Source organism: Bubalus bubalis, chromosome 12, assembly GCF_019923935.1.
Source record: "Bubalus bubalis isolate 160015118507 breed Murrah chromosome 12, NDDB_SH_1, whole genome shotgun sequence".
Lineage (NCBI taxonomy): Eukaryota > Metazoa > Chordata > Mammalia > Artiodactyla > Bovidae > Bubalus > Bubalus bubalis.
The window spans coordinates 25705285-25717373 of NC_059168.1; the positions used below are offsets into that span (position 1 = coordinate 25705285).

General features: G+C 41.4%; 1 protein-coding gene across 6 annotated transcripts in view; it reads left to right on the top strand.

Annotated features, from left to right (window-relative positions):
* The window catches only part of PLEKHH2 (pleckstrin homology, MyTH4 and FERM domain containing H2), a 104305-nt gene that overhangs the window by 83593 nt on the left and 8623 nt on the right, over positions 1–12089 (top strand). For 5 of the 6 annotated variants that reach the window (XM_006056802.4, XM_044925864.2, XM_044925865.2 and 2 more), the window contains one exon: positions 4093–4234. The exons of the other annotated variant lie outside the window; for it this stretch is intronic. In XM_006056802.4, the coding sequence (XP_006056864.2) occupies positions 4093–4234 (142 nt within the window). The remainder of the gene's footprint in view (positions 1–4092; positions 4235–12089) is intronic. 6 annotated transcript variants of the gene reach the window in all.

Sequence of the window (12089 nt, forward strand, 5' to 3'; positions counted from 1 at the left end):
TGATTCCTACAAGTTGTGTTCCTATATGTGTGTCTGGAATTGTTTTTCTCTTCTGTGCCCATAGTGCTTCATCTTCCCTTCCCAGGGGCTGTCTTACTGGCATGCCAGAAATGATAGAAGATGCACTTGAGCTCTTCTTGTCTGTAGCCATTTGAACATTTGGTTCTTTTCTCCCTCCTATTGTATTACCAATTCAAACTTTTACCAGAAACCTTCCAGTGGCTCAGTTCAGTTCAGTTCACTTGCTCAGTCGTGTCTGACTCTTTGCAACCCCATGAATTTCAGCACGCTAGGCCTCCCTGTCCATCACCAACTCCCAGAGTTTACCCAAACTCATGTCCATCGAGTCAGTGATGCCATCCAGCCATCTCATCCTCTGTTGTCCCCTTCTCCTCCTGCCCCCAATCCCTCCCAGCATCAGGGTCTTTTCCAATGAGTCAACTCTTCGCATGAGGTGGCCAGAGTACTGGAGTTTCAGCTTCAGCATCAGTTCTTCCAGTGAACACCCAGGACTAATCTCCTTTAGGATGGATTGGTTGGATCTCCTTGCAGTCCGAGGGACTCTCAAGAGTCTTCTCCAATACCACAGTTCAAAAGCATCAATTCTTCGGCACTCAGCTTTCTTCACAGTCCAACTCACATCCATACATGACCACTGAGAAAACCATAGCCTTGACTGGATGGACCTTTGTTGGCAAAGTAATGTCTCTGCTTTTTAATATACCATCTAGGTTGGTCATAACTTTCCTTCCGAGGAGTAAGCGTCTTTTAATTTCATGGCTGCAGTCACCACCTGCAGTGATTTTGGAGCCCCCCAAAATAAAGTCTGACACTGTTTCCACTGTTTCCCCATCTATTTCCCATGAAGTGATGGGACCAGATGCCACCATGATTTTAGTTTTCTGAATGTTGAGCTTTAAGCCAACTTTTTCAATCTCCTCTTTCACTTTCATCAAGAGGCTTTTTAGTTCCTCTTCACTTTCTGCCATAAGGGTGGTGTCATCTGCATATCTGAGGTTATTGAGATCTCTCCCAGCAATCTCGATTCCAGCTTGTGCTTCTTCCAGCCCAGCGTTTCTCATGAGGTACTCTGCATATAAGTTAAAAAAGCAGGGTGACAATAAACAGCCTTGACATAATCCTTTTCCTCTTTGGAACCAGTCTGTTGTTCCATGTCCAATTCTAACTGTTGCTTCCTGAGCTGCATACAGGTTTCTCAAAAGGCAGGTCAGGTGGTCTGGTATTCCCATATCTTTCAGAATTTTCCAAAGTTTATTGTGATCCACACAGTCAAAGGCTTTGGCATAGTCAATAAAGCAGAAATAGATGTTTTTCTGGAACTCTCTTGCTTTTTCCATGATCCAGCGGATGTTGGCAATTTGATCTCTGGTTGCTCTGCCTTTTCTAAAACCAGCTTGAACATCTGGAATTTCACGGTTCACGTCTTGCTGAAGCCTGGCTTGGAGAATTTTGAGCATTACTTTACTAGCATGTGAGATGAGTGCAGTTGTGCGGTAGTTTGAGCATTCTTTGGCATTGTCTTTCTCTGAGATTGGAATGAAAACTGCCCTTTTCCAGTACTGTGGCCACTGCTGAGTTTTCCAAATTTGCTGGCATATTCAGTGCGGCACTTTCATAGCATCATCCTTCAGGATTTGAAATAGCTCAAGTGGAATTCCATCACCTCCACTAGCTTTGTTCCTAGTGATGCTTTCTAAGGCCCACTTGACTTCACATTCCAGGATGTCTGGCTCTAGGTCAGTGATCACACCATTGTGATTATCTTGGTCATGATCTTTTTTGTACAATTCTTCTATGTATTCTTGCCACCTCTTAATATCTTCTGCTTCTGTTAGGTCCATACCATTTCTGTCCTTTATTGAGCCCATCTTTGCATGAAATGTTCCCTTGGTATCTCTAATTTTCTTAAAAGAGATCTCTAGTCTTTCCCATTCTGTTGTTTTCCTCTATTTCTTTACATTGATTGCTGAGGAAGGCCTTTTTATCTCTCCTTGCTATTCTTTGCAACTCTGCATTCAGATGCTTATATCTTTCATTTTCTCCTTTGCTTTTTGCTTCTCTTCACAGCTATTTGTAAGGCCTCCTCAAACAGCCATTTTGCTTTTTTGCATTTCTTTTCCATGGGGATGGTCTTGATCCCTGTCTCCTGTACAATGTCACAAACCTCCATCCATAGTTCATCAGTCACTCTATCAGATCTAGTCCCTGAAATCTATTTCTTATTTCCACTGTATAATCATAAAGGATTTGATTTAGGTCATACCTGAATGGTCTAGTGGTTTTCCCTACTTTCTTCAATTTAAGTCTGAATTTGGCAATAAGGAGTTCACAATCTGAGCCACAGTCAGCTCCTGGTTTTGTTTTTGCTGACTGTATAGAGCTTCCAGTGGCTACACTTAGCTAAATAAACCCTAGTGCATGATAGTGATGAGTAAGACATAGTTCTTAACTTCAAGTGAAGGAAATATGCTAAGTACAAAAATGTTCACATGTCAGAAAAGGAGGGCTTTCATCTTAAATTTTATTCTTTTTGTTCTTTATCGCTTTGCCGACATGATTTGAATTTAGAATCTATTTCTGTTACCCAGCCTTGTTCTTCTACAGTTAACAGTTTGCCAGCATGCAGACACAGATAATTATTTTTTTCAAGAAAGCACTCTGAATGATGGCCCAGGCCAGTGATTCTGAAGCTGGCGTGAACAGAAAGAATTACCAGAACGGTGGGGAAGAAGTGCTTTTCAAAGTACACCCCCCATGCTTCCCCTGAGATTCTGACCTGCTCCCCTCTCATTTCTTGCTGTTTGAGATAATTACCATGAGAAATTTTGTAACTGATGATAGTGTGTCCTCCCCTTAAGTGGATGGAGGAAAAAAGGCTGGAAATCCAGTTATAGTTAATTGAGCACACACCCGACAGCTGTCGGATGTAAACCTCTCTCTTCCTGCCGCGGTGTTGTCGTGACTGTTCAGGTGTGTCACTGTGCTGCTTACCGCCGCACTCTCGCAGCACCTACAGTGTGCACAGGGCTCTCTGCCTGCTCTGCAGCCTAGAGTCAGACCCTTAGAAACCTCATATAAAGAAATGGCACAGGACTTCCCTAGTGGTCCAGTGGTTAAGACTCTTCCTTGCAATACAGAGGACACGGGTTCAATCCCTGGTTGGGGAACTAGGATCCCCCATGCCGCAGGGCAGCTAAGCTGGTGCACTGCGACTACTGGGGCCCTCGCACCGCAACTAGAGAGACTCCACGTGCCGCAAGAAAGATCTGCATGGTGCAAAGAAGATTCGGCATGATGCATCGAAGATCCGACACAGCAAATAAATAAATTTAATTTAAAAGAACAAAGAGACAGTACAGCGATTAAATACAGAGGGTCACTGAATCGATGAAGACCTAGGCGAACAAAAGCCAGATCATATTTCAACAAGGAATAATGATAGCCTGTAAACTATTTGAGATCCTAGGGCTGTTTATCAGAATGTGGCCAAAAAAAAAAAAAAAAAAAAAAAGTCAAAACCTTTAAATGTGCAATTACTTTTAGATAGATATACTATCTTTTAGATTCCTGGAGAAAACTGCCCCTGTTTGACCATTTGATATTGATTTTTTTTTCAGTTTTATTTATTTATTTTCTTTACAATATTGTATTGGTTTTGCCATACCACCCTGAACGTGCCTGGTCTCATCTGACATTGATTTTTAATTGAAACCTTCATTTCCTATTCCCTGTTATGTCCATGGTGTGTAGGAAAGATCATGAGTGTTCTTAAAATTGGGTTTATACAGCCCACTGGTATCAGGTCCTTCCTCAGTAGCAGCTAAGGTATTTCAGGGCATAAAAATAGCACAGAAGCACCCCTCAAGCTCAGCTTCAGAGCAGTTTTTCTCAGTTTGCTGGTAAATGTTATAAAGAATAGAAATAGAGGTCATCAACAGATCGTAATGATCTAAGTTTGTATCACTGAGAGAACTATTGTTAGAACGACCCCGTATCAGTCCTCTGGATTTCTCTTTACCTTCTTCTTTTGTAAGTATATCATTTAATCAAAAATGTCCTCTTTTTTTACAGATTATATTTCTCAATGCAAGTTCGAGGAGAGACTGATAGAGAAAAGTTGCTGTTAATGTATCAGACAAATGACCAAATAGTAAATGGACTTTTTCCTCTGAACAGGGACCTGGCATTAGAAATGGCAGCTCTTTTAGCTCAGGTAACTTCCATGCTATGTAGAGCAATATTTTGTAAAGATAAAATACTAACCTCCTCACTGAATTAAACATACTAGAACAATATACCTTTCGTAATTCTTTAAATTCAATTTGCTGTGATTAACACCTTAAGTATCACAGGCATTATGATTACAGTTTGACTCCCATTGCTGACAATTGCAGTGATGTAGAATGAGACAATGGACCATAAAGAAAAGCTAGTTTCTTCATTGCCTTGGAAGTATCCCACTAGGTTTTGCATTTAATAAAGGATTTTCAGTGTTGGGCTATGGGGTTGTGGATGCCTTGCTGAAAATGTTCAGTAACCCAGTAAGATCATTCTTTTAAAAAGCTAAAACATTTTCTTCTATTGATATTTGCCTGTTATATCAATTAAGATTAAATTAAGATGACTATAAACTGCACATGCAAATTAATAGTGACAATCAAAAAAGAAATATTCGTATTATTTGTCCCTCACATAGAAAGTGTTGGGGCCCAGGGCAGTCTGCCCCCAAATACGCCTCAGTGGCATGTTGATTGTTTTGAAATAAAGTTACTTTAGAAACAACTGGTAGGAAAAAAAATGATATATACTTAAAAAACACTCTAACCTCCCTCTTTTGCCCTAAAATAGCTGAAAATAAATCTCCCATGTGAAGGTGTCCTCCCTCTAGGAGGAGGATAGGAAGCGTCCTTGTCAGCAGTTAGGGAATTCAAGGCTAAGAAAGCTCTATAAACAGTTACTACTTCACTAGTCTTCTGCCCCAAACACAAGCCTTTTTGTTTTGTTAGATCTTGGTAAATAATTGTTTCTTTGTCTAAAAATGATAATAAATAGCTTGCTTTGGTCATTTCAGGGGTTTTGTATCTATAAGCGGGCTTCCCTGGTGGCTCAGTGGGTAAAGAACCTGCCTGCCAATGCAGGAGATGTAAGAGACATGGGTTCGATCCCTGTGTTGGGAAGATCCTCTAGAAGAGGACATAGCAACCGACTCCAGTATTCTTCCCTGGGGAATCTCATAGACAGAGGAGCCAAGGGAGCTACTGTCCATAGGGTCACAAAGAGTCAGATATGACTAAAATGACTTAGCATGCCTACAGCATATCTATGAGACCTCTGTGCATTCAATTGGTTAATTTCTCCTGATAATCTGTCTGGTGTCAGTTTAATTATTAGACCAAGTTAAAGTTCTCTAGATGGGTAGTGGGGAGAAATCTTCCCCTTCCCAGCAGGAGATAGGCATTCTGGTGTGTCTGCAGTCAAGAGGGATGTGTGCTTTGTCCTCTCCTCCATTCTGCCATCATTTTCATGGTCCTGGGGATCTGCCAGAGCTCCAGCCATTACATCAGTGTTCCAGGCATCAGAATGGAGGAAGAACTAAAGAAGAGCATGCCTTCCTGCTTTTGAGAATCTTCCTAGCATTTATATAGAACGTTTCCATTTATGTTTCTTTGGTCAAACTTAAGTCACCTGATCTTGCCAACCTACAAGAGAGACTAGAAAATGTGGTCTCAGCTGGGCAGCAATGATTAAAAAATTCAAAGCTTTTATTACTCAGAAAGATAAGAGAATGGTCATGAAAGGCAATGCGCAGTCTCTACTCCACCTGGGTCTCTGCACATTTTAATTAAGGGAAAATGTAGTGTTGTTGGCTTAGATTCCCCAGGGTTTTCGGCCTTCTCACTCCTACCATCTCAGGACATGTTAGTCATTCTCTTCATCTCATCTACCACCTATGCCCGTGATTCTCAAATCTTTTCTTTCAGCTCATATTGCTTTCATGGGCTCCTTAAGTTCAGCATACCAGGAGCTAATCATCTTCCTTTTTCTTTCTTCACATTCGCATCTTTACCATGACACTGCCTCTGTTCGATCTGCCAGTTCAGTTCAGTTCAGTCATGTCCAACTCTTTGCAACCCCATGTACTACAGCACGCCAGGCTTCCCTGTCCATCATCAACTCCCTGAACTTGCTTAAACTCATGTCCATCGAGTTGGTGATGCCATCCAACCATCTCATCCTCTGTCACCCCCATCTCCTCCTGCCTTCAGTCTTTCCCAGCATCAGGGTCTTTTCCAGTGAGTCAGTTCTTCACATCAGGTGGCCAAAGTATTGGAGTTTCAGCTTCAACATCAGTCCTTCCAATGAATATTTAGGACTGATTTCCTTTAGGATGGACTGGTTGGATCTCCTTGCAGTCCAAGGGACTCTCAGGAGTCTTCGCCAACACCACAGTTCAAAAGCATCAATTCTTTGGTGTTCAGCTTTCTTTATAGTCCAACTCTCACAGCCATACATGACTACTGGAAAAACCATAGCTTTGACTAGATGGACTTTTGTCCGCAAAGTAATGTCTCAACTTTTTGATATGCTGTCTAGCTTGGTCATAACTTTTCTTCCAAAGAGCAAGCGTCTTTTAATTTCATGACTACAGTCACCATCTGCAGTGATTTTGGAGCCCAGAAAAAGTGTCTCACTGTTTCCACTGTTTCCCCATCTGTTTGCCATGAAGTGATGGTACTGGATGCCATGATCTTAGTTTTCTGAATGTTGAGTTTTAAGCCAACTTTTTCACTCTGCTCCTTCACTTTCATCAAGACGCTCTTTAGTTATTCTTTGCTTTCTGCCATAAGGGTGATGTCATCTGTGTATCTGAGGTTATTGATATTTCTCCTGGCAATCTTGATTCCAGCTTGTGCTTTATCCAGCCTGGCATTTCACATGATGTACTCTGCATATACGTTAAATAAGCAGGGTGACAGTATACAACCTTGACACACTCCTTTCCCGATTTGGAACCAGTGTGTTGTTCCTTGTCCAGTTCTAACTATTGCTTCTTGACCTACATACAGATTTCTCAGGATGCAGGTGAGGTGGTCTGGTATTCCCATCTCTTTAAGAATTTTCCACAATGTGCCAAGCAAGCTTCAAATCCAGGAATCACCTCTGCCTCTGCCCTCCCTCTCCCTTCCCCCCAGTCTCCGGGACCCTGTCCCCTCCTCTCCATGCTGACTGCCATTGCTGTGGTTCAGACCATCGTCATATCCTGCCTACTCTTCTGCATCAGGCTTCTAACTAATGTATTTTTCTCTGGTCTGGTCCCCCACATTCTTTTATTCTCCAAGCAGAATCTAGAGAGATAGTTCCAGTTGCCTGTTGCTGCGTAATAAATGACTCCAAGACTTGGCCCCAGATAACAGTTAGGGCAGGCATATGTAATGGCAGCTTATCTCTGCTTCATATGGGATCAGTAGGCATAACTTGTAGACTGGTTGTGACTCTGTAGCTTAGGGCTGGAATCATCTGAAAGGTTCGTTCACTCACACATCTGGTGGCTGATGCCGGCTGTTATTTGGAACTTACGTCAGTTGGAACGCCTGCTTGTCCCCTCTTCCAGTGTCTGCTTGTGCTTCCTCACAGAATGGTGGTAGGGTGACAAGAGCAATGTCCCAGAAGAGACAGTATGTGGAAGCTTCCATTTTCCTAAGTTGGGCCTAGAAACTGTGCCATGGTGGTTTGTCAGGCAGCACTGATAATACAGGAACTGGAATGGAGATACAGAAAAAAATGTGAATCACTGTGTCATTCCCTTGTTTACATGGAAGGACTGTCATGATCTGAACTCTTCTTGCCTCGCCAACCTCATCTGTTAGTACTCTCTACCTTGAACTTTATGGTCCTGAGTTGTATATGATTCACTTATTCTTTCCTCTTATGCTTTACTTGTTTGTCTCCTCTGTTTAGACATCTCTACTCCCATGCCTCTACCTGTTAACTCCAGCTGATCCTTTCATTTTTATCTTAGGTGTCACTCATACCAGAAACCCTTCTTGAATTCTTCCTGGATGGGTGAAATGTTCCTCTTAAGGTTTTGGTAATGCCTTGCACGTATCTATTACTGTTCTGACCCCAGTGGGCTTCCTGAAAGCAAGGGCTGTCCTGATTCATCTTTGTGTCTAGCACAGTGCTTTACACACAGTCCATTCTCCATCATGTTCTTGGATGCATGAATAGTTGATAATTTAGTTTACTTTCATAGTAACTCTATGATCTTCAGACTCTAAAGTGTTCATACTGCACTAAGTATTCCCTTTTTGCAGTGATAAAAAGCTGAGGAAAGAACTAAGTCACATGTTGTCTTGGTGATAGCATTAAGAGTAATTTCTTATCATGTGCTGAGCTTTTATTATCTAGGCTTTGATTATCTGCTTATCTAGGCTTTGATTCTCTAACATCACAGATGCTCTGTTAAAATCACTCTCATTTTTGCCAAAATTTAAGTTTGTTTTCTTAACTTTTAATTTTGTGGAGAAAAAAAAATTATCTCGAGGAAAACATTATCACATTCTTTGGAGATACGTACTTCTAATGTTTTAGGTGAATTTTTAAAAGGAGTAGAAAGGTAAAACAATACATCTAGAAAATTCTGAGTGTTTTACTAACTAAAAAGTATAATTTCTCCATCTACAAAAGGAAAAGTAAATAATACCTCTGATCACTTCCTCAGAGTCATTTTTGCAGAGATAAATGAAATACACTAAGGAAATCTGAGCTCTGTAGAAGATTCTGCTGTAATTTGACAAGAGAAGACTCTATACATGGACATCACCAGATGGTCAACACCAAAATCAGATTGATTATGTTCTTTGCAGCCAAAGGTGGAGACGCTCTATACAGTCAGCAAAAACAAGACCAGGAGCTGACTGTGGCTCAGACCATGAACTCCTTATTGCCAAATTCAGACTTATATTGAAGAAAGTAGGGAAAACCACTAGACCATTCAGGTATGACCTAAATCAAATCCCTTATGATTATACAGTGGAAGTGAGAAATAGATTTAAGGGCCTAGATCTGATCGATAGAGTGCCTGATGAACTATGGACTGAGGTTCGTGACATTGTACAGGAGACAGGGATGAAGACCATCCCCATGGAAAAGAAATGCAAAAAAGCAAAATGGCTGTCTGGGGAGGCCTTACAAATAGCTGTGAAAAGAAGAGAAGCGAAAAGCAAAGGAGAAAAGGAAAGATATAAGCATCTGAATGCAGAGTTCCAGAGAATAGCAAGAAGAGATAAGAAAGCCTTCTTTAGCGATCAATGCAAAGAAATAGAGGAAAACAACAGAATGGGAAAGACTAGGAATCTCTTCAAGAAAATCAGAGATACCAAGGGAACATTTCATGCAAAGATGGGCTCGATAAAGGACAGAAATGGTTTGGACCTAACAGAAGCAGAAGATATTAAGAAGAGATGGCAAGAATACACAGAAGAACTGTACAAAAAAGATCTTCATGACCCAGATAATCAGGATGGTGTGATCACTCACCTAGAGCCAGACATCCTGGGATGTGAAGTCACGTGGGCCTTAGAAAGCATCACTACGAACAAAGCTAGTGGAGGTGATGGCATTCCAGTTGAGCTATTCCAAATCCTGAAAGATGATGCTGTGAAAGTGCTGCACTCAATATGCCAGCAAATTTGGAAAACTCAGCAGTGGCCACAGGACTGGAAAAGGGCAGTTTTCATTCCAATCCCTAAGAAAGGCAATGCCAAAGAATGCTCAAACTACCGCACAATTGCACTCATCTCACATGCTAGTAAAGTAATGCTCAAAATTCTCCAAGCCAGGCTTCAGCAATATGTGAACCGTGAACTTCCTGATGTTCAAGCTGGTTTTAGAAAAGGCAGAGCAACCAGAGATCAAATTGCCAACATCTGCTGGATCATGGAAAAAGCAAGAGAGTTCCAGAAAAACATCTATTTCTGCTTTATTGACTATGCCAAAGCCTTTGACTGTGTGGATCACAGTAAACTGTGGAAAATTCTGAAAGAGATGGGAATACCAGAGAACCTGACCTGTCTCTTGAGAAATTTGTATGCAGGTCAGGAAGCAACAGTTAGAACTGGACGTGGAACAACAGACTGGTTCCAAATAGGAAAAGGAGTTTGTCAAGGCTGTATATTGTCACCCTGTTTATTTAACTTATATGCAGAGTACATCATGAGAAACGCTGGACTGGAAGAAACACTAGCTGGAATCAAGATTGCCGGGAGAAATATCGATAACCTCAGATATGCAGATGACACCACCCTTACGGCAGAAAGTGAAGAGGAACTCAAAAGCCTCTTGATGACAGTGAAAGTAGAGAGTGAAAAAGTTGGCTTAAAGCTCAACATTCAGAAAACAAAGATCATGGCATCCGGTCCCATCACTTCATGGGAAATAGATGGGGAAACAGTGGAAACAGTGTCAGCCTTTATTTTTCTGGGCTCCAAAATCACTACAGATGGTGACTGCAGCCATGAAATTAAAAGACGCTTACTCCTTGGAAGGAAAGTTATGAGCAACCTAGATAGCATATTAAAAAGCAGAGACATTACTTTGCCAACAAAGGTCCATCTAGTCAAGGCTATGGTTTTTCCTGTGGTCATGTATGGATGTGAGAGTTGGACTGTGAAGAAGGCCGAGCGCCAAAGACTTGATGCTTTTGAACTGTGGTATTGGAGAAGACTCTTGAGAGTCCCTTGGACTGCAAGGAGATCCAACCAGTCCATTCTGAAGGAGATCAGCCCTGGGATTTCTTTGGAAGGAATGATGCTAAAGCTGAAACTCCAGTACTTTGGCCGCCTCATGCAAAGAGTTGACTTATTGGAAAAGACTCTGATGCTGGGAGGGATTGGGGGCAAAAGGAGAAGGGGACGACAGAAGATGAGATGGCTAGATGGCATCACTGACTCAATGGACGTGAGTCTGAGTGAATTCCAGGAGTTGGTGATGGACAGGGAGGCCTGGCGTGCTGCGATTCATGGGGTCGCAAAGAGTCGGACATGACTGAGCAACTGATCAGATCTGATCTGAGGTCCTTTGTATGTGCCTCCCACCCCATCTTGCTCATTGAACCCTCTTTGGTACCATGTACAAAGAAAGCACTTAACACAGTTTATCACAAGTATATATTTATTCTTCAGTCTCCTCTACTAGACCGTAAACTCTTTGAGGACAGGAACTGTGCTCAACCTTTTTCTTTCTCATATAAATTAGCACAGTGCCTGACATACAATGAGAACTCAGTACAGATTTGGATGAATGAATGGGTGGGAGAGTGGTTGGAGAGAGGGAAAGATGGATGGATGGATGGTTTGATGGGTTGGTAGAGGGGTGGCATCTGTATAGTCTGTTAATAGAAATAAGGATTGAACATTCTTTCATTCAGGGAAAAAAGGTAATGAAGGGCTTTGTTTCCAAAAAAAATAACTGAACAATAGTTTGAGGGGATGCATACAGTCACATTTATGGAGAAAATCTAGGAAGTGATGAGAATGTAGTACTTGCTCCCATTATATTCAGTAGAGACCCTTAAAAAGTGCAAGTAATACTTTAAAAAGATTTTTCATAGCTTTATATCTATTTTTTATTTCTAACTTCTATTTTTGCCTTATTTTCACCAACCAAAATTGTACCTTTAAAATGAAAAATTATCTAGTGTTGTTATAGGCAATAGTAGAGTTAAGTGACCTTGAGCAAATATGGTACTGTCAGATTTTGACCTAGGATGATTAATGTAGAAATGAAACTATATCGTATCATGTTAGTCACTCAGTCGTGCCCAACTGTTTGCAACTCTATGGACTATAGCCCTTCAGGCTCCTCTGTCCAAGGGATTTCCCAGGCAAGAATACTGGAGTGAGTTGTCATTTCCTTCTGCAGGGGGTCTTCCCAACCCAGGAATCAAATCTGGGTTTCCTGCTTTGCAGGCAGATTCTTTACCAGCTGAGCCACCAGGGAAGCCCACATGGAATACTTATAGACTTGTTTCATAATTAAACTTCAAATGAAGTTTAGATTTAAATAAT